This window comes from Scardinius erythrophthalmus (genome assembly GCF_964197995.2).
Source record: "Scardinius erythrophthalmus genome assembly, chromosome: 12".
NCBI classification, from domain to species: domain Eukaryota; kingdom Metazoa; phylum Chordata; class Actinopteri; order Cypriniformes; family Leuciscidae; genus Scardinius; species Scardinius erythrophthalmus.
This window is the reverse complement of record NC_138232.1, coordinates 5,767,177-5,786,917: the sequence shown is the minus strand read 5'-3', so window position 1 is coordinate 5,786,917 and position 19,741 is coordinate 5,767,177. Positions and strand designations below refer to the sequence as shown.

Below are 19,741 nucleotides of genomic sequence, written 5' to 3'. Positions count from 1 at the left end.
TTGTATTAGTAAGAAATTCCGGTAGAAATCACATTCAGAGAGGCATTCCTCCCTCTTTAACACTTCAAGATTTCAACAGCACCATGTTTAGAATCATGTGACGTCAGATGGAGGTGCAATATAAGGAAAAGCTCTTGTCTATATAAGGCATCTGTGTCAATGAAGGCTGACCCTGTAGCAGATCAGCTAGAGGCAACGTCAGCAGAATGGCCGGCCGTCCTGCGTGGACTTCAGGGACCAGTGGACTGAGGAGATGCCAATTCAGCTTCATTCTGGTCATGTGTGCCCTTCAGGGGGATAATGAATTGCAAATCTCTTCAAGGAAGCATGCACATGCACACAAACACTCACAGATTGCACGCAAAACTCAATGTGCACCATTATTACCCAAGAAACAGCAGCTGAACTGATCTATAGCATGTAATGTGCAATTTTCACCACCAAAAACCTAAAACAAAGCCCCAGTCAAACTATTTTCCAAGTGACATCATGCCACATAATTAATTTCGCTTAAGTGTCGTGGAACCTTCCGAATGTGACTACTGTTTTCTGTGCGGTGTTCAAATTCAAACCAAAAATAGTTTAAGCCCGAGACAGAGCGGTCACAGGTCATTTCACTGGGGGCCAGGGTGTTTCCAAAGGAAACGGTCAGTGGCTTGCCTTCCCCACCAAGGTCGGGACACTCTCGTAAACCACGTCTGGGGGACAAACTTCCTCCCAAAGCTGACTTTAAATGATCTGTCACAGCATACCAAGGCGTCCCAAGTCCTTCCTGACCTTTAGGCAATGTTTGTATTATCCTTCCTTAATATATAGCAACAATATGGACTCATATATACTCAATATGGTTTCAAAGCAGCTTTACAGTGATAATAGGAAATGAAAGTAACAGATTGTTTTGGCTTTACAGCAGCTCTAGAATAAAGTTATTGTCCAGCTAAAGTTAGTTTTGAACACAAACTCTAAATGTGCAAACCGCGTTTCGTCTACAATTTGTCAAACTCACACGTGAGCACTAGGGTTGTGGAACAGACTCCTCTTACCTATGTGCACTATCATTTAACAAATCTGAAAAAAACTAGGGATGTCATTGGTTGGCAGGAGGGTTTTAAACACATACCTCCATATCAGCTAGCTGAGATCTGGGAAGTCTCTCCAACTGAGCAAAACACTTCAAAAAGAGCCCAGCAAAGGTCGCTTTTGTTCTGCAAGCAAAATTCCATTGTAGGAAGGCTGGCACGGTCAAACTTCATATGGTGCCTATGTTAGGTGGAAACCGTATTAGATCATTTTTAGCATAACCATTTAGCATTTAAAACAAGCATTAATATGATGACCTTCAAATAAATGGTCTTAATTTCATATTAATACCAGCCTAAATGTCAAAAGGCTAATAATGTTTCAAAATGTTCCTGTTTTACTGTATTTTTGATCAAATAAATGCAGCCTTGCTAAGAATAAGGGACTTTTCAAATATATATATATATATATATATATATATATATATAAAGAAATGGTAGTGTAAATTTGTTTTGTTTTTATATAGCTCATAAGTCAGAGCAAATTCTATAGAATTCATTTTGCCTACTTTTATGGTGCCTAGATGTCCTATTTGGACCTTCTGTCTGTGGTTACTGTACGTTGTCATTGCATACAGCCATTTTTGGGTGATCTAATCCTTTAAAGCAAAAAAAGAAACACTATTTTTAAACTTTACTTACAAAAGCTACAGTCACTGGGTACAACAATCACTTATTTCAAGCCACATACGTTTGCTTCATGGCCAAAAGATCTTATACAGACTTGTGAATCTTGTTTAAAAAGCGAGTATGGAAAGAGGATGTTCTCCACTGGATCACAGGGTTGGGTTTGTACCACTTGGTTCCTTTCTCCACGTGAGTCATTGAGACCACACTTAGCCACAAGCCTCAAACAAGATAAAAGCTCTAGGCAGTTTGTGTTCCAAATGATCACTGGGTCATGTGAGTTCGAAACGTCTGCCACACAAACGCCCTACGCGGTGGTTGCGTTAGACTTTCTCATTGTTCATTATTTTGAAGGACAGGGTCGTACAAGTTATGTTATAATCTCGTTTTAAAGTCGTTTTATCTGACATTTAACAGCTTTTGTTTTCGTTAACATTTTAATTTTTAACCATGAACGTACAGAACAAGCATATGGGGCAAGACTATGCATTTAGCTTGGTCGGGTTATGTATTTATTTATGAAGAGAACAGATGAACAGAGACTGACACTTTTCATGTTCAACCCCATACGGAGCAGACGAATGTTTGCAGTGACAGCAAAGGTCACCAAAACACGACGTCTGTGCCTGAACTGAACAACTCAATATTACAAAACACAATTATAATTAAAATATCAACAAAATGCATAAAAAGTCAATCGACTATCTGTATCTGCCTGGACTCAAACCTTCCTCTTGGTCCGCATGGACTTAAATTGTGTTTGCCTGTGCCAGTGACTGATAAACGTTGTCTGTTGTTTGTCATTCATCCTCCGCCATATCAGTCCCTCTTTCTTCACCTCTTTTATCAACAACAGCACTACAATTTGGCCATTTGGAGAAACTTTTCACACTCAGCTGCCGTTACATCTTCGCAATTGTATGTTGAGGTGACTAAAGCCACTGGCTGGACAAAGACGTCACGCATGCATGAGATTAATTTACGCACTTGCCACCAACTGTACAGGGGTGGGAATTACAGTTACAAGTTACAATAGATCACCCTCAGTGTAATCTGTCAAAATGACAGACGACTTTTCCGTCACTGCTAAGAAAATTCAGTCAATGATGGAAAACATTCGGTTAATGCGACAATCGGCCCTATGGCACTGAGTAAAGCAAATGTAAATAAAACGCTAATTTTCACGGACGTCGTTGTGCAGCGGATTGAGGAGCGACATGAACAAAGTATCCCTCAAGAAATTCCTCTGTAAGCAGATGATCTGTGGGCATGGATTGCATAACATCTGGGTTTGGTTTGACACGCCTCTATAAAAACAAGAAGTGTACAAAAGTGGTCCACATGACATTTGGACAAACATTACAGCCTAAGATCATAACTAAATTGCATGGTTTCACATAATCCGATTAGATTCAGTGCCACAGATGGTACAAATAAATTTCAAGCGAAACCTCTAATTAACATGGAAAATTAACATGGTCGTTTTTAGTTCCTGCTTTCTTGCATCTAACTTGATGACATGGTGTTTAGAAAAACATGAGTCAAAGATCTCACACTTTTTTTTTGTCTAAACATGACCATACAGTCATCCCATCCTCGTCTATACTCCCTCTCTGCGGCTCTACAGACAGTCCAAAATAAACTTCACACTCTTTCCTTCGTTCCTTAAACACTAGTTTAGCTAGTGCCCACTCATGCCCAGCCCGCACAAAAGCATCCAGTGTGTCCGTGTTACACAGTCCGTCACTGTTCACACCTACTCACTTCACCCACTGACTCTCTCTAAAGCACAGACTCCACATTCAACGCCTGCTCATGATTCAGACGCCTTCCTTTTTATTTATATATTTAGAAAAAGTCACAAAAACGTGCTACAAAAAGACTGTGGAACGGAAATGTCATGTTTTTTTACATTCCTTTTGTGGGACACTCTTTCAAGAGCCCATGACTCAGTGTTCATGGTTTTTTGATTTATTTACCCCCAACTCTCTTTGTAGAACACACAATCCTTGCTCCCCTCGTCTTCCCAACCATTTCCTCCTGCATAATCTGTTTTTTCTTCTTCTCCTTTTCACTGAAAATCAGCGCACAGACAATTTGAATCGCAATCTTCTTGCAGGCTATCATTTTTAATAACAATTTTAGTCTAACACACGCGTTTCTTGCGTTATTTCCTTATCACTTCTCGCTTGTGAAACGTCTTTTGCGGACCAATCGGAAGTTGTCGGCGATTCTTTCTTATGTAAAGTCATGCAGTGTGAAACCTCCTGTCGCCGATCCATCGTGAGGTGTGAACACACCAGCAACTGAATGATACCCCAGATAGTCGAGCAGTGTGAAAAGGGCAGTGACCCGACTACTTTAGAAATCGTGCAGTATGAACTCGGCATAAGGCATGGAGTAAAATGAGCTAATGTATTAGTAGAATAAATCCTAAGGATGCATGCTAGTGTTAAAATGAACTCGTGTCATACTGTACTTCAATCACACTGAAAATATTACATGAATCTCTAAAACTCCAGAGGCAGTTTCACTTTAGATAAAACATTGGGTGTGCCAACCAATTATGTAACATCTACCACACATGACTACTAACCAGTCATGAGTTCCCTGAGAGAAGAGACTAAAACGTTTTTTGTTCTTTTAAAAACTAGCTGCTTTAAAAAACAGCCCCAAGGGAACAAATCCACTTCATGTCACCGACCTTATGATCACAAGGCAAGTTTTTGCAGGCCTTTTCAACAGTGAACGTATCATCACATAATACAATACAGTAGCAAGGAGAATCACTGCTAAAGGTAAAGTCCATTCATACGTCAATGTGATTTATTATGGAAAGTGAATCACAGGAAAGATAACTAGAAATATTCTCTGTATAAGATCTTAAAGGGATAGTTAACACAAAAATGAAAATTCTGACATGATTTACAGAATATAATTTTTCAGTTAACCCAGTTCACAAAACCACTCTGAATGTTTCTACCAAATTCTCAACTCACTGAATATATTATCCAGTCACAATGGTTAAAAGCTCAATATAGTGGAGGATTATCAATAAATAATGACAAAATTACTAAATTATGTTAAAATAATATAATTTATATATTTTAATATAATATAATTTACTCCTGTGAAAGTAATTCCATTACTTCAGTCTTCAGTGTCACATGATCCTTCAGAAATCATTCTAATAAGCTGATCTGTTGCTGGAACAGCATTTATTTGAAATACAAATCATTGTAACATTATGAATGTTTTTACTGTCACATTTGATCAATTTCATGCTGAATAAAAGTATTAATTTATCTATTTTTATTTTTAGGTAAAAAAAAAGTTTGGTAGTGTACTTTAAAAGTGCTTTTGCCTCCATTTTGAACCTTTACAGCCTCAAGCCTCACTAGAAATATCTCCTTTTGTGTTCCAGAGAAGAAAGAAACAATACAGGTTTGGAATGACATGATGAGGGAGAGTAAATGATGACCGAGTTATCATTTTTGGGTGAACTATCCCTTTAAAGGGTTCAGCAGAAAAAGTTGGGAAGTCCTGATTTAGACACTGAGGTTTAGGACACACCAAATCTACATGCATCTAGTTTATGAAGAGTAAAATAGGTCAGATAGAATTGAGTGTGCAAATAATGCTGTACGGCATGCATACATAGTCTTTACGTGAAAGGGTCATGGGACTTCACAGCTGTTCACCGCATGCTCAATCACTCTCATATGGGATAGTGAGGGGGGTAGTGAGGGTCAGCTCTCTCAGTGGGTTAATTCCCCACAAACACATACATGCCGATCCAGCTTTCCTGTTTCTGGAATGTTTGCAGTGGGGTCTGACGTTTGAGAGTCAGTGGGGGATCCAAACGCGTGCACACATTTTACAGACAACTGGGGCTGGTGTGGCCCCTTTGTGAAAGTGTGGCAGCTGTGAACCAGGCACAGTCCAAAAACAGGTGCGGGACCAAAACGGCACCCCAGTCAGTGACTGTGCAACAGTGCTTTTGACGACTCCAACTATACCTCCATGTATTCCTCATACATATGCTCTTCCTTTTTTGTCTTAACACAGCTGTTCAAGGATCTTTACACACGCAGTACCTCGTGAAGAGCAGCTACCCAGACATTTGATTATATCATCAGTGGGCTGTAAGAACAAGAGCTTAAACGTAATGTTAAGTGAGAGAACATGAAGAATTTTCCTTAGAAGTGAGCACTAGAATGCCTTGCTTTGATATTTATGTTCTATTCACTAAGGCACAAATTCATGAGCTGCACATTTAGGTCAGCATCTGTCCTCTGAGAAGCTGCCTTAAAAGTGCTGGGGGAAAAAAGGATGGCCAGTGAATGAATAAGTATGGGATAGATGAATGCATGGATTAGAAAGATGGAGGTTTGGGTGGTTATCTCATCCTGTCTTTTGGCTACCACATGGGCAGATGTTTTGGATGAAAGAAAGTGGAGACAAGGTTATGCTGGAGATCTGGTCTAGTCTTTATTATTCATTAACATCATTGATCTTAGACATGGATTGATAAGTAAGGGAAAATGTCCAGTCAGCTAGTCATTATTGCAAAATAAAGATCAACAGGGTGACCAGGACATATGTTGTAGTTGACCAATCGAAATCAAGAAAGTGAGCCACGTAATAGGCAGAAACAATTAATTACCCAATATCGGATATTCCAAATATCGGATATAACCAAATAATTAAATGCAATTTAAAAAAAGTTATTTACTGCAATGTAATGTAAATGTGATTAAAAAAACTTAATACATATACAAAATTTTAAGTGTTTTCAAAAGCAATTTTATCAAATGAAAGAAACCCTGAGCAGATGGGTTGGTTGAGCAAAGCTGTCTCAGCTGTGATCAATAAGTCGATTGATCAGGTTTAGGGGATGTGAGTGGGTCAGCAGCTGATATGCTTGTCAACATAATCAATACTGGGACTGAAGAGTCCTGGTAAAAATCAGACAACAGAGAGTAAGTGTTCATGCCCTATACTGAAAAGAATTATTTTGATGCTTGTTACAATTACTTAATCAAAATGAGCTAAAGTAACATGATTGCTATACATTTAGTCCTACTCCTACCTTAATTTCATTGTGTTCAAATTGAAGTTCACTTAATCCATTTGTGTTGGGATTACTTCAATAATTTGAATAACTGAAACTGGGTGGATTGTTAGTTCCCAGCATGCTTTGCATATGGCCGGATCAGAAGAGTAAATGTTGAAATTAAGTGTTATTTTATGTGTTTTTGAGTGAAGGAAAATACTTAATGTTCAGTTATGTTTGACATTTAAAAGAGTTTCTGTTATATTGAAGATTTTATGGTTACCATTGTGCTGAAGAGTAGAGCTTATGGTTCATCAGGCTACATCCAATGAGCAATAGCTTTGTTGATTCCAGTGGAATAACAAGTATATTCCTACTTGTGCCGTGCGAGCTGCAGACAGTATTTTAATATTACAACATAACTGAATGTTAAAAAATTAGAGGTCTTATCCATTTGCTCAAAATCACAGACTTGTATATTGGAACCTACACATTACATTTGAATTTATAAAAAAATATATAATAATTATAATATAATATAATATAATACAATATAATATAAAATAAAAAATAATATACAAATATATGTTTAAAATGAAGATAATTATCATTTTTTTAATTAAAATCAAAAAGCTTTTTTTTCCCAGTGTACAAGACAAATATGGTAAAAAAAAAAAAAGACCAATAATATAAGGCAGAGAATTTAGCTAAATATTGCAAGTGTAGTTATCTTGACATTTGTTAGCTGTATTAAATATATTTGGACCATCACCTATTGAATTACTGGAAACAATTTATCAATGACATTAAATTCTCACAATGCAGTAATTCATCAGTAAAGAGAACAGTGAAAGTGACTACACAAAGACTAAGCCTGTCACAAAGCCGACAACAATCTGAAGAACGTAAAATGCACAGCAATCTCTTCAGACTGAAAGAGATGCCAGTCATGTCAATGCCGACTTCCTAATCAAACATAAACTCCAACCAAAACACATGCACTATTCTTATCTTCTGTGAGAACGACAACAAAAAAAAACATCGCCTAAAATCCTCAACACAGCCATTCCTAGCTAACACTGACATTCAGTTGAATTATGACAACAACTGAATTTCATGTAACCATTTTCCAGCTAAATCCATCAGAAGGTATGACACAGCAGGGTTGAGTCATGACAGCTCGTTCGTGATAAGGTGGGGCGGCAACATTAGCAGGAAAATATTTAAATGCTCCTTCACTTCCCTTTTCTGGCATGTCAAGACTACTTCTATTTTTTTGAGAAAAATAATTCTCTTAGGCTATAAAAATATTTGCATATGCAATTGAAATGAAACTCAGAACCTGTTAATAAATTAATACTACAGCTCTGTTCCAAAACCTAGAGCACTGACATGCTGTCTATCCCTCCGTGTTCACGTGATGTCACTGTTGTGGACTTAGGCACAAGTTTCAAAGGTGATGTCAAATGCTGTTTCTATTGTATTTGTCCAAGTAGAAAGTTGGAAATAGAAAGCTATTGAATGCAACTCACAACAACTGATATACAACACAGCTTTGCCATTGGCTGATTCAGCTGTGGACCAGTGCATTAGGAACAAGCATCAGGTTTCCTCTATACAAACAAAACAAGTCACAAATTATTTACTATGGTTGGCAATTTTCTTTGTAGACTAGACAGAGCAAGGAAAATGGAGTATATAAACAACACTAAGCATATAAGTCTAAAATTAAGTTTAAGCACATTGGGAGATGGATAAAAGGAAGGGTGAAGACGAAAAAAAGTAATGGAAGCATACTTCCCACCCAAGGCAACATTGATTAAATTCATTAAATAAACTGAAACAAACAACTTAAGACAGATTGTAATGCTAATATCATTCAGCGTTTAGCAACACAAGATCAAGGTAAAATTCTTGGACTATCAGCAAGATAAACAGAGTCAGGGCTATATCACAGAAGCAGTATAAAGAACGAGGAGCACAAACACACAGCGTAAATACTACAGAAACCAACAAGTCACCTTAACAAGGAGTGGAGCTATGTAACCCAATCCTGGCCATTATGAGACAATCATGCCTTCCTCCAATTGTCAGAGCACAGAACAATACCATGATGATTTTCTTCTGGTTCTGTGTCAATAAAGGTTGAACATTTGTTGCCTAGGGTGAGAGGATTTTACCCCGCTGATTTCAGGACGTTAACACACTGCCCTAAAGGTGAGACCTCACAAAATTCAAATAAACAAACTACACATTTCAAAAAAATAACATAAAATAAACAAAGAGATAATACACTAGAATCAGAGCATGACAGGGTAACTGCAATACTAGTTCTCAGTTTTGCCAGCGAGAACGATAAGAAAAAGATGATCTTCAAAGGGAAAACATGATTCCTTTTAATCTCGCTCAAGGAAAATAAACAACATAATCTAACAAACAAGTTCGGAATGATAAAATAGAAAGTGAAACGACTTTAATCAAAATTCACGCTTGTAGTGTTTCAAACAAAATTGTAAAAAATAAAGGTTTTCAAACAGAATTCCCAAACAAACTCCTGTCTGTCATTGGTCACTCAAACTGATAGTCCCACCCCCCAGATCATGTCATTGGCCGAGTCAGCATTGCTACGTTAGGGTTGGCCGGAATGCTCCAACAAACACAGCAATGTTTTGCTATCACCGCAGTGTTTACACTTCTCACGGGAGTCAATCTACGAATGGCTCACTTCTAGCGGTCTCTGCGCTTGAAACTGGGATAGGAAAAAGTGTTTTAACACTGATAATATTACACACGTCATCTTTCATATCTTAGCTTAGTCTCAGTACTTGTGACTGGTAAATAGCATATGACATACTGCTCAAAACGTGTACCAAACACTTAAGCAATATGCACTGTCAAATTCCAGAGGGTTGGTGAAGATTTAATTCTCGGTTTTATGCACATCACCAGGAGTACTATCATTCAGAACGCTATAAAACACATCGTCTTCTCACTTTAGTCTCATACAGCACACATCTGCCTTAAAAAAGGAAAAGACATTTGGACGAATCTTGAGGCGCTCCGAGTCAGTGCTTCATGTTTCTGATGAATAACCTTTTCTGTGAAGTACGATTTGCCTGCTTTCCTCATTACGATCACTGGAGAGACAAGAGACAAGAGAGGGAGACAAAGAAGGTAAAGATCTCATCTTACCTCGTGTTCCAGTTGCAATGTCAGCCACTTTCTGGAAAGCGTCCAGGAATGAGCTAGTGACGATGATTGTTGTCCTGAACGACAGAAAGAGAAAGAGTTTGTTTGTAGGAAAAACCCACGAGCAAAGTGGCTTTGACTGGATTCTCGCTAACAGTCCATGATGCAGGTATATCATGACAAATATTTCCACTGGCAGTTTTTTGGAGCTTGCACCAGGAGAGATGCAGGAGCCAATGTTAACAGCACAGCAGACCGCAATACTCTGGATGAATGAAATTTAAATACCTGAAGATGCTGATAACTAAAGTGCAACGCACTTCAAAACAATCTGCATTCGTTTTACATTTTCTGCACTAATGGTGGGGGGAAACTGTTGGACCTTAAAAAGGGTTTAGATAAATATGGGAAAAAGCTTCAATAAATGTAATTGAGAGTACAAAATTCATACTCATAGCTGAAAGCATTATCAAACCATCAACAAAAACAGTTCTAACACAAATCAGTCTACACTAGAAGTGTTGAAGCTATACGTCATTTCGAGATAATTACCAACACAGACCAATCAGCTACAAGCTTAAATGTAGCAATGTTAATAAAATAAATGCGTCTAACTACATTTTGTGATGGTGGCGCCAGAACTGCAACTGATAGAAGGTGCACTGTAGTATGATACTACAACCTTTCTTCAAGAGCAGATCGTGGAGACATTTTTATTAATTATTCACGATCTAAAATCGTGATATTGCACACCCTTACCTGTGGCCAAAAAATAAAGTGGTCTTGTGTAGAAATCTCAGTCCTACTTGATTTGACATTAGACAAATTCCCTTCGGTATGCAAGCTTACATACTTAATCGTTTGATTAGACAGTGAAAAATATCTATAGCCTTCCCCCTGGTCAGAAGATGTAAAACGGTCGGAGCCACTCAATAGAAAGAGTTCAGCGTGTTCATCGGAAGGGACATGGGCACATACTGACAGGGTCAATGGTGCCATTGTAGGATCCATTCAGAGCCTTCATTCTGAAGAGAGAGATCTCAGCTTATCAGAGAAAGCTCTGTGGTATCAGGTGATATGAACTACAAAGTACAGCCTTTCAGCAAATCCCCCACCTCCCCACAGCGGCCCCCCAAGTCCTGCAAAAGCTTTTGTGCCTGATAGGTAGACTCGCATCTCTTTAATTCTGGTTCTAGGAATAGAAGTTGGGTTAAATATGTTACTGGTTACCTTCTGTTTGAAGAGCATTATTAAACTAATAGTACTGAATCTATATCCTGGTTGGATTAACTATGTCCAAAGTTGTTAACAGAGACATTTCATAGTTGTTGGATGACTAGTCACCTACTCATATAAGTTTTTTCTTTGATTATTTTGAATTTCTTTGATTAAATGACAAATAAAAATGGTACAACGGTAAACTTTTACAGTTTACAAATACCTTTAAAGATTTTTTTCATACAAAATATGAATTATACTGAATTATATTTATTAATTTATAAATAAGCCAAACTTTCTTCAAGAATTTTATGCCTTTAAATGAGACTAATAAATTATCTACAGATGGTACACAACTACAAACAGAACTTTTACTTCAAACCCCCAAGAAATCAATAAAATAAATTAATTCAAAAATAGTGAACTGGTTCATCTTAGAATAGGTGTATCCCAGTCACTGTCTGAATGAATTAAATTTTAAATAAGCAAAAAAAAATGATTACTGACCCACACATCTCAAAAACATGTGTTTAATGGCACGTTAAAGGCTGCTCAGCACAACTACACATAAAAAGCAGCAGTCGGTTTGGATTAAGATTTAAAGCAGCCATTACCAAACCAGCTAGTCTAGTATCTATATTTGCATGTACGGAGATGTTGTTCAACTTAGACATACTATGATATAATGCAACGGGTAAATATTACCCAACACTCTGTTTACAAAAACACTAACAATGCCCAAAGTCATGAGAAACTTTAAAAAACAGTCCCTGACCAGCTCTTGGCAGTCCAGACGGAGGAGCTGGCAATGGTAATGGTGTGTGTGAGTGGAGCGTGTTTGATGTTTATCTGTAGGAATGGAGTGGACCTTTGGGAGGGTCATTACCCTGTTTACTCTCCAGGGACAGAACAGAGAGGTCAGGCAGAGGGGACGTGCTGGAAAAATGGAACCAGGGCTAAACTATAAGATAATTTCCTCACTTGATAAGTCTCTCTTTCACATATGTCAGAATAGATAAAAAATTTTACCTGCCGCAAATTAACAAGGAATAATACAGTCCAACATGTTCAATGGGTTGTACCATTGCGTAACTTGGTGTCAATCATTAAGTCAACAAAACTTTGGACAAAAAAATGGATTGTGAAAATTGGACATGAGATAGGACCAGTTAGAAGCAGTGAGTGATTTATTTGTTTTTTTGTTGTTTGATTAACATGAACAGCTGCAGGTTTATTAGGCTGCTGTCACTTTAAGAGTGAATACACTGATCTAATATACTGTTACACATGCACTTTCTTTCTCAACTGTTAACGTTCACTTAAGATATAAATGACTGTTTATGAGGATGCTCACAAAGACGGGCATTTTGACACATACGTGTTTTTGACCGTTCAAGCCCAGTAAAGACGGCAAAAATAACCACGTTCAGTACTCACACACTGCATGAGAATCAGCTTCATGTGTGCGCATCTCTCAGACAGCGCTCAGTAACAATATTAGCGAAATGAGTTCTCTATACTGCAATACCTAAAAACGCATGCAAGCGATAAGCTTTCGTGATGGCGCAGTCTAAACCAGTCTAAAATCTCTACTGGTTGACAAATTTCTACCGGTAAGAGAGAGATCGTGTCTACCGGTATATTGCCCACTTTTCAGGATACAATCAATTCACGACAGATACAGTGAAGAAAATAAGTATTTGAACACCCTGCTATTTTGCAAGTCCTCCAAATTGTCATCGTAGGTGCATGTCCACTGTGAGAGACATAATCTAAAAAAAAAAATCCAGAAATCACAATGTATGATTTTTTAACTATTTATTTGTATGATACAGCAGCAAATAAGTATTTGAACACCTGAGAAAATCAATGTTAATATTTGGTACAGTAGCCTTTGTTTGCAATTACAGAGGTCAAACGTTTCCTGTAGTTTTTCACCAGGTTTGCACACACTGCAGGAGGGATTTTGGCCCACTCCTCCACACAGATCTTCTCTAGATCAGTCAGGTTTCTGGGCTGTCGCTGAGAAACACGGAGTTTGAGCTCCCTCCAAAGATTCTCTATTGGGTTTAGGTCTGGAGACTGGCTAGGCCACGCCAGAACCTTGATATGCTTCTTACAGAGCCACTCCTTGGTTATCCTGGCTGTGTGCTTCGGGTCATTGTCATGTTGGAAGACCCAGCCTCGACCCATCTTCAATGCTCTAACTGAGGGAAGGAGGTTGTTCCCCAAAATCTCGCAATACATGGCCCCGGTCATCCTCTCCTTAATACAGAGCAGTCGCCCTGTCCCATGTGCAGAAAAACACCCCCAAAGCATGATGCTACCACCCCCATGCTTTACAGTAGGGATGGTGTTCTTGGGATGGTACTCATCATTCTTCTTCCTCCAAACAAGTTTAGTGGAATTATGACCAAAAAGTTCTATTTTGGTCTCATCTGACCACATGACTTTCTCCCATGACTCCTCTGGATCATCCAAATGGTCATTGGCAAACTTAAGACGGGCCTTGACGTGCTGGTTTAAGCAGGGGAACCTTCCGTGCCATGCATGATTTCAAACCATGACGTCTTAGTGTATCACCAACAGTAACCTTGGAAATGGTAGTCCCAGCTCTTTTCAGGTCATTGACCAGCACCTCCCGTGTAGTTCTGGGCTGATTTCTCACCTTTCTTAGGATCATTGAAACCCCACGAGGTGAGATCTTGCATGGAACCCCAGTCCGAGGGAGATTGACAGTCATGTTTAGCTTCTTCCATTTTCTAATGATTGCTCCAACAGTGGACCTTTTTTCACCAAGCTGCTTGGCAATTTCCCGTAGCCCTTTCCAGCCTTGTGGAGGTGTACAATTTTGTCTCTAGTGTCTTTGGACAGCTCTTTGGTCTTGGTCATGTTAGTAGTTGGATTCTTACTGATTGTATGGGGTGGACAGGTATCTTTATGCAGCTAACGGGTGCATCTAATTTAGGATAATAAATGGAGTGGAGGTGGACATTTTAAAGGCAGACTAACAGGTCTTTGAGGGTCAGAATTCTAGCTGATAGACAGGTGTTCAAATACTTATTTGCAGCTGTATCATACAAATAAATAGTTAAAAAATCATATATTGTGATTTCTGGATTTTTTTTTTTAGATTATGCAGGGTTTCAGTAAGTCAAATTTAAGACCTTTTTAAGACATTTTAAGACCACAAAGATTGAAATTTAAGACCTACACGACGCATTATCCAAGTTAGATAGATAGTTACCTCGGTATCATTAGAGTATCTATCTATCTATCTATCTATCTATCTATCTATCTATCTATCTATCTATCTATCTATCTATCTATCTATCTATCTATCTATCTATCTATCTATCTAGGATTATCTGATGTGTGTGTGAGAAAGAGGGAGAGGTAGATATTTTTTTATAGAAAATTGTACTTTTGCATATTATACTGTAAAAACAATTATTGTACAGAATGAAGTCAATTCAACAAGTTTTATGTTGAAAAACAGTAAATAATAAATTGATTAGCATCAATATGCACTTTGTTTACGTAAACATTAAAATACCATTAAAAATGATGGCCAGATTTAAAAAGTGTCTTGCAACATGTTATCTACTAACACAGGGTTCACCAATCTCGGTCCTGGAGGGCCGCTGTCCTGCATAGTTTAGCTCCAACCCCAATTAAACACACCTGAACCAGCTAATCAAGGTCTCGCTAGGCATACTAGAAACTTTCAAACAGGTGTGTTGGAGCTGGTTGGAGCTAAACTCTGCAGGACAGCGGCCCTCCAGGACCGAGATTGGTGAACCCTGTACTAACATGTACAAGTTCAAATAGAGTTTTGACGAAAAAGGTTTTATACAAAGATAAACCTCATATTTCAGCCTTTAAATAATTTTTTATAAAAAGAATGAGTCAAAAAATATAAATTACTGACATTTACACATTAGCTTATATTTATTAGTAGTGTTTGGGTGCACCCCCATCCTTCATGTTGACTGAGCTTTCAATTAGGGGTGGGGGAAAAAATCGATTCTTCGATGCATCGCGATGCGGTCGTGGACGATTCTGAATCGATTCACAAATGTCAAAAAATCGATTTTCAAAAATATATATATTTTTTTCTCATAACGTTATATTGACGGAGCGCAAAAGGCGGAACTATAAGCGGACGTGCAGTGCGCGGACAGTCACGGCGCGCACATAACGGAGTCGCGCACATACATAACAGACTCATGATGGCTGAGCGCCAAATTCGAACGGCACCTTCTTCGTTAAAAGCTAACGTATGTAAAATTGGCAATTTCATTGTTACCTATTTAGTATTTTTGTATGAGCTGTTTTTGATTGTAGTAGACAGCAAAAATTTCAAGTCATAACTCTTTATTATTTAGTTGTGTATAAGAGTGGCTTTGTATGTTAATAATTGAAGCTACAGTAAGTTGTTCAAAAATGTTCATTTTGTCTTCTTAATGATTAAATTGGACAATTTTCTTTTTCAAAAAAACTTTTTCTTTACCTTGACATGTTTTCGACTGCAACCTGCAGTCTTCCTCCACCTGAACACCTTGTCTTTCTAGAAGAAAATTGTCCAATTTCTACAGTATGTTGGTTCTGATCTACTTCCTAAAGGAAATAAGCCTTTCATTAATTTGTTATTGTTTAGTTCAGCTTGATGAGTCCCAACACAATGTGATGTATTCATTTCTGTGTTCTACAGAACATAAGCTAGCCTACATACAAATAATTCTGAAGTTATAACTACACGACACAGAAAGTGCTTTGAGTTGTTGTTACTCAATAAAAGAGTTAAGTAATTCAGCAGCTGACTTTTTTTAATACTGCAATCACTTTGTAGTGTATTTTCGTTTACTGTTGTGAAATGGAAAATCAATAATCGCTAATCGAGAATCGTTAATAATCGAAAATCGACTGTAATCGAACCGGGACTTCAATAATCGTAATCGAATCGAATCGGGAAATAAGACAGATTAACCACCCCTACTTTCAATGTTGTTATGGAAAGGGGTGATTGGTTGGTTCCAGTCACATGACCTGCGGTGCGTTTGCGGCATTCTGAAAAGTTTAGATTTTTTTCATCTCGTTGCGCCTGGTAAAAAAATTAGCGCGTACATCTACATTTACTACATTACCTACATTTGAACAAACTTGAGCGCGCAAAAGACGCGATATGTGAACGGCCTCTGGCGAACTAGCTCATATCAAGCCACGAGCTACTGGAGCTCGCGAGCGACGTGTTGGGGACCCCTGCTAGAGCTCCGCTTTGTAGGCTACAACTCGATACTTTTTTGCTACTTTATAATAACTTTCTGCGGCCAGCGTTTCTGGAAATGAACGAGGGTAAACACTTTTTAAGACCTGACTAAATGAAATTTAAAACCTAGGATGAAAATCTGGCCGTTTTTAAGACTTTTTAAGACTTTTTAAGACCCCGCGGAAACCCTGTTATGTCTCTCACAGTGGACATGCACCTACGATGACAATTTCAGACCCCTCCATGATTTCCAAGTGGGAGAACTTGCAAAATAGCAGGGTGTTCAAATACCTATTTTCCTCACTGTAAAATTAAGTCCTGTTGTATTTTCACACAGAAATACATCACATTATGGAAGTACAAAGGGTTGCAAATGGCAATTCCTAATGATTTTAAGACAGTCCAATCCATTGAATGAACTATACATCCTCATTTTCATGCAGCACCTTTTCTAATTGTCTGCATTTAAATTTCTCTACTCTACTTCTAAATAATCTCTTTATTCCTTTAAGTAAACTAAAGTCCCATTCTTTATTCAACACTGCCTCTTCATTGCCTTTTTGGATCCTTTAAAAATACATTTTTCTCAAATGTTTTTTATTACACTGGGTGACAAATCCTTCCTGAATGATGTAATAATCAAGCACATTTCCTGCTTTCGAAACAAGATGATCATAATTATTCCCCATTCAAGGAAGTGTGTAATGCAGGAGGCCTGTTCTTACCTTAACTGAGATTGCAGCTTAGCGCCTTTGGTGACAAAGTCCTCCCAAGCAGGGTAACTCGCCTACAGAACAAATAGTGAGAGAGAAGAAGAGAGGTCAGTCAGGGCAAACCAGAGTAAATCATTACACTGTACCAACAGCTCATCTGGTGTCCATCATCAATATTACTAGTTTAAAAGACAATCTATTATTACTGACTACATTCATATAACCTATAAAGTATTCCAGACGTGGATAGGCCCTAAAGTTTAATATTTAGAGTTATGAGTTTACTGAAATCCCTAAAAAAGTGCATGAGAATGAAAACTTTCTGAGATCACATGATAGGAAGCTGTCGTTGGTGTACACTTGTGTTTGCACCAAAAACAACCTAGGCAACAAGTTTTCACAAAGTGACTGGTCAACTTTGACATATAGGCAGACAAGAGGCAACAATGATGAATTAAACAACAATTTATTGAATTAAACATGATGCAATTAAAACACGTTGTCACATCAAACAACTTTGCTGACTATCTGGTTGTGCCACAAATGCAACAAAGAATTTAATAAATAGACTAATTACATCATGACTACAAATTAAAAGAGGTACAGAATGTATTGCTCAAATGAATGTCATTTAAACCAGGTACAACATTTCCAAACTTTTAATCATGTAGTCTTACGTCACTCAAGTTGTAATTTCACAGCATCACAGACTACTAGCATAAATCAGAATAACTTTTGGTTTCATCTTGTTTTCTCAGTAGTCTTAGTCTCAGTGATCAAAGTCTTCTTTGCCGTAATGTTTATTAAAAAATCTAATCCAAATCAAGCTAATTCTATTTGCAATAACGGGTATCAGTAACAGCTGATCCTGATTACGGAAAATCTCCAAAAATGCTGACTGCTCTATATCCACAAATAGCATAAACATACTTTATAAATAAAAAAAATCCACCTATAAATTGCATTGGTGAAACGTTATCTGCCACATGATGTTTCAGTTTACTTGAAATAAATCCAATGGTGAAGCAAGTGACAAAGACAGGGTTCAAAAATGTGAAAAATCTCCATTACAGCAGATGTTGCTACATGTTGGCCCGCTTTGTTTTTGAGCCCGAGATACACTTCTCTGATTAAATATACATTTCATAACTTCACAGTTGTTACATTTTGCCCCCTTAAATACCTTTAATACAGTTAGCTACTATTTGCAGTGAAGCTAACTACTTTTTTTTTTTTAATAGTTTCTCCAACACTGCGAATAATAGTATTTTAATGCAGTGACACAATATGCACAAATCTGCATAATTGTGCTCTGTTGTTCCCTCTACAGATGAAAAATAAAGCAGGTCTTCCAGCTAATCACTAAAAATAAGCATACCAGGTAATGCTTTATGAGAAGGCCATAAAATATAATTGCCCTGATGAAGTTTACAGTCTTCGGTCTTGTGGGAGTGAACAAAATCTCTCAGCATTTAAAGCATGTGATCAGTATAACGCTTCCATAATTGAACTCAAATGTGAGGTCATGTGATGATACAAGACCAAGACCTAGGCTAGTAGTTTAGTTATATATACACTGTAGCATATACACCTTGTTTTTGAATGATCAAAACAGAAGAAACTCACAGCTCCAGATATAATGCACCTTTTCTTTTACTGTATACAGTACACATGCATATGCAATGCATATCATCATTATATAAAGAGGAAATATGTATGCACTGTATGTAAAAAAAATAATTTTAACATGTTTATAAGACCACCCAGAAAATGTGATTTTTGCTTATGTGGTTTGAGTTGTTCAAACATTTTTTCGTAAATTTAGAACAAGTTATTGATGAATCACGATTTGTTTGTGAAAACGTTCATATACTGTTTCTGCATTTCTGATCAAATACATTTGTTAAGCATAATAGACTTCTTTAAAAATTAAATAAATATACATATAGAAAAAACTCTTTATCTGCCAGTGATTTCAGCTAATGTGAACAATAAATAAACAAACCATATATTTTTTTGAAACTCAATAGATGTTTATTTGAATATTGAGGATAGAGTCAATATTGCCCAAATGTACAACGACTTAAAGACTTTGTAAATAAATGGAAATTGTTATTATTTACCAGGACAGACTATATACATAATATACAAGTTTTTCTTCCAATAAATGTAATATAAATAAGCTAAGAAATTAAGTATAGTCTGTGCCAGATAATGGTAAATAAAACATTAATCCTGGGTATACCTGGATGATATACTTTCAAATTGTTTATAATATTAGATTTCTTTAACAATTAATGCTATTAATAAATTCATTTAAAAATGTAGCTAAATGCTAATACTAACATGCACTAGAAACAGTGTGCTAATGCTAACACGGACTGAATGCAAACAGAGTTTAATGTCTTGCACATTCAAAACATTGCCCATTTAGTGCATAGTGTAAATTGAGAATTGAGGCACAGCCTTATTTTATATAGCAGCTCCTTCTGGAGGCCATAATTACAGAATGTATAGTTATCACAAAGTATGCATCTCATAGGAAACTAGTGACCATTATTTGTACACATGCCTTCAGGGCTTTCCTGAG

General features: G+C 37.3%; 1 protein-coding gene across 12 annotated transcripts in view; it reads right to left on the bottom strand.

Annotated features, from left to right (window-relative positions):
- Positions 1–19,741, bottom strand: part of mtss1 (MTSS I-BAR domain containing 1) — a 62,985-nt gene that overhangs the window by 31,611 nt on the left and 11,633 nt on the right. For all 12 annotated transcript variants that reach the window (XM_081380962.1, XM_081380955.1, XM_081380960.1 and 9 more), the window contains 2 exons: positions 17,164–17,225; positions 9,955–10,028 (listed from right to left, as the gene is read on the bottom strand). In XM_081380962.1, coding sequence (XP_081237088.1) covers positions 9,955–10,028; positions 17,164–17,225 — 136 coding nt within the window. The remainder of the gene's footprint in view (positions 1–9,954; positions 10,029–17,163; positions 17,226–19,741) is intronic.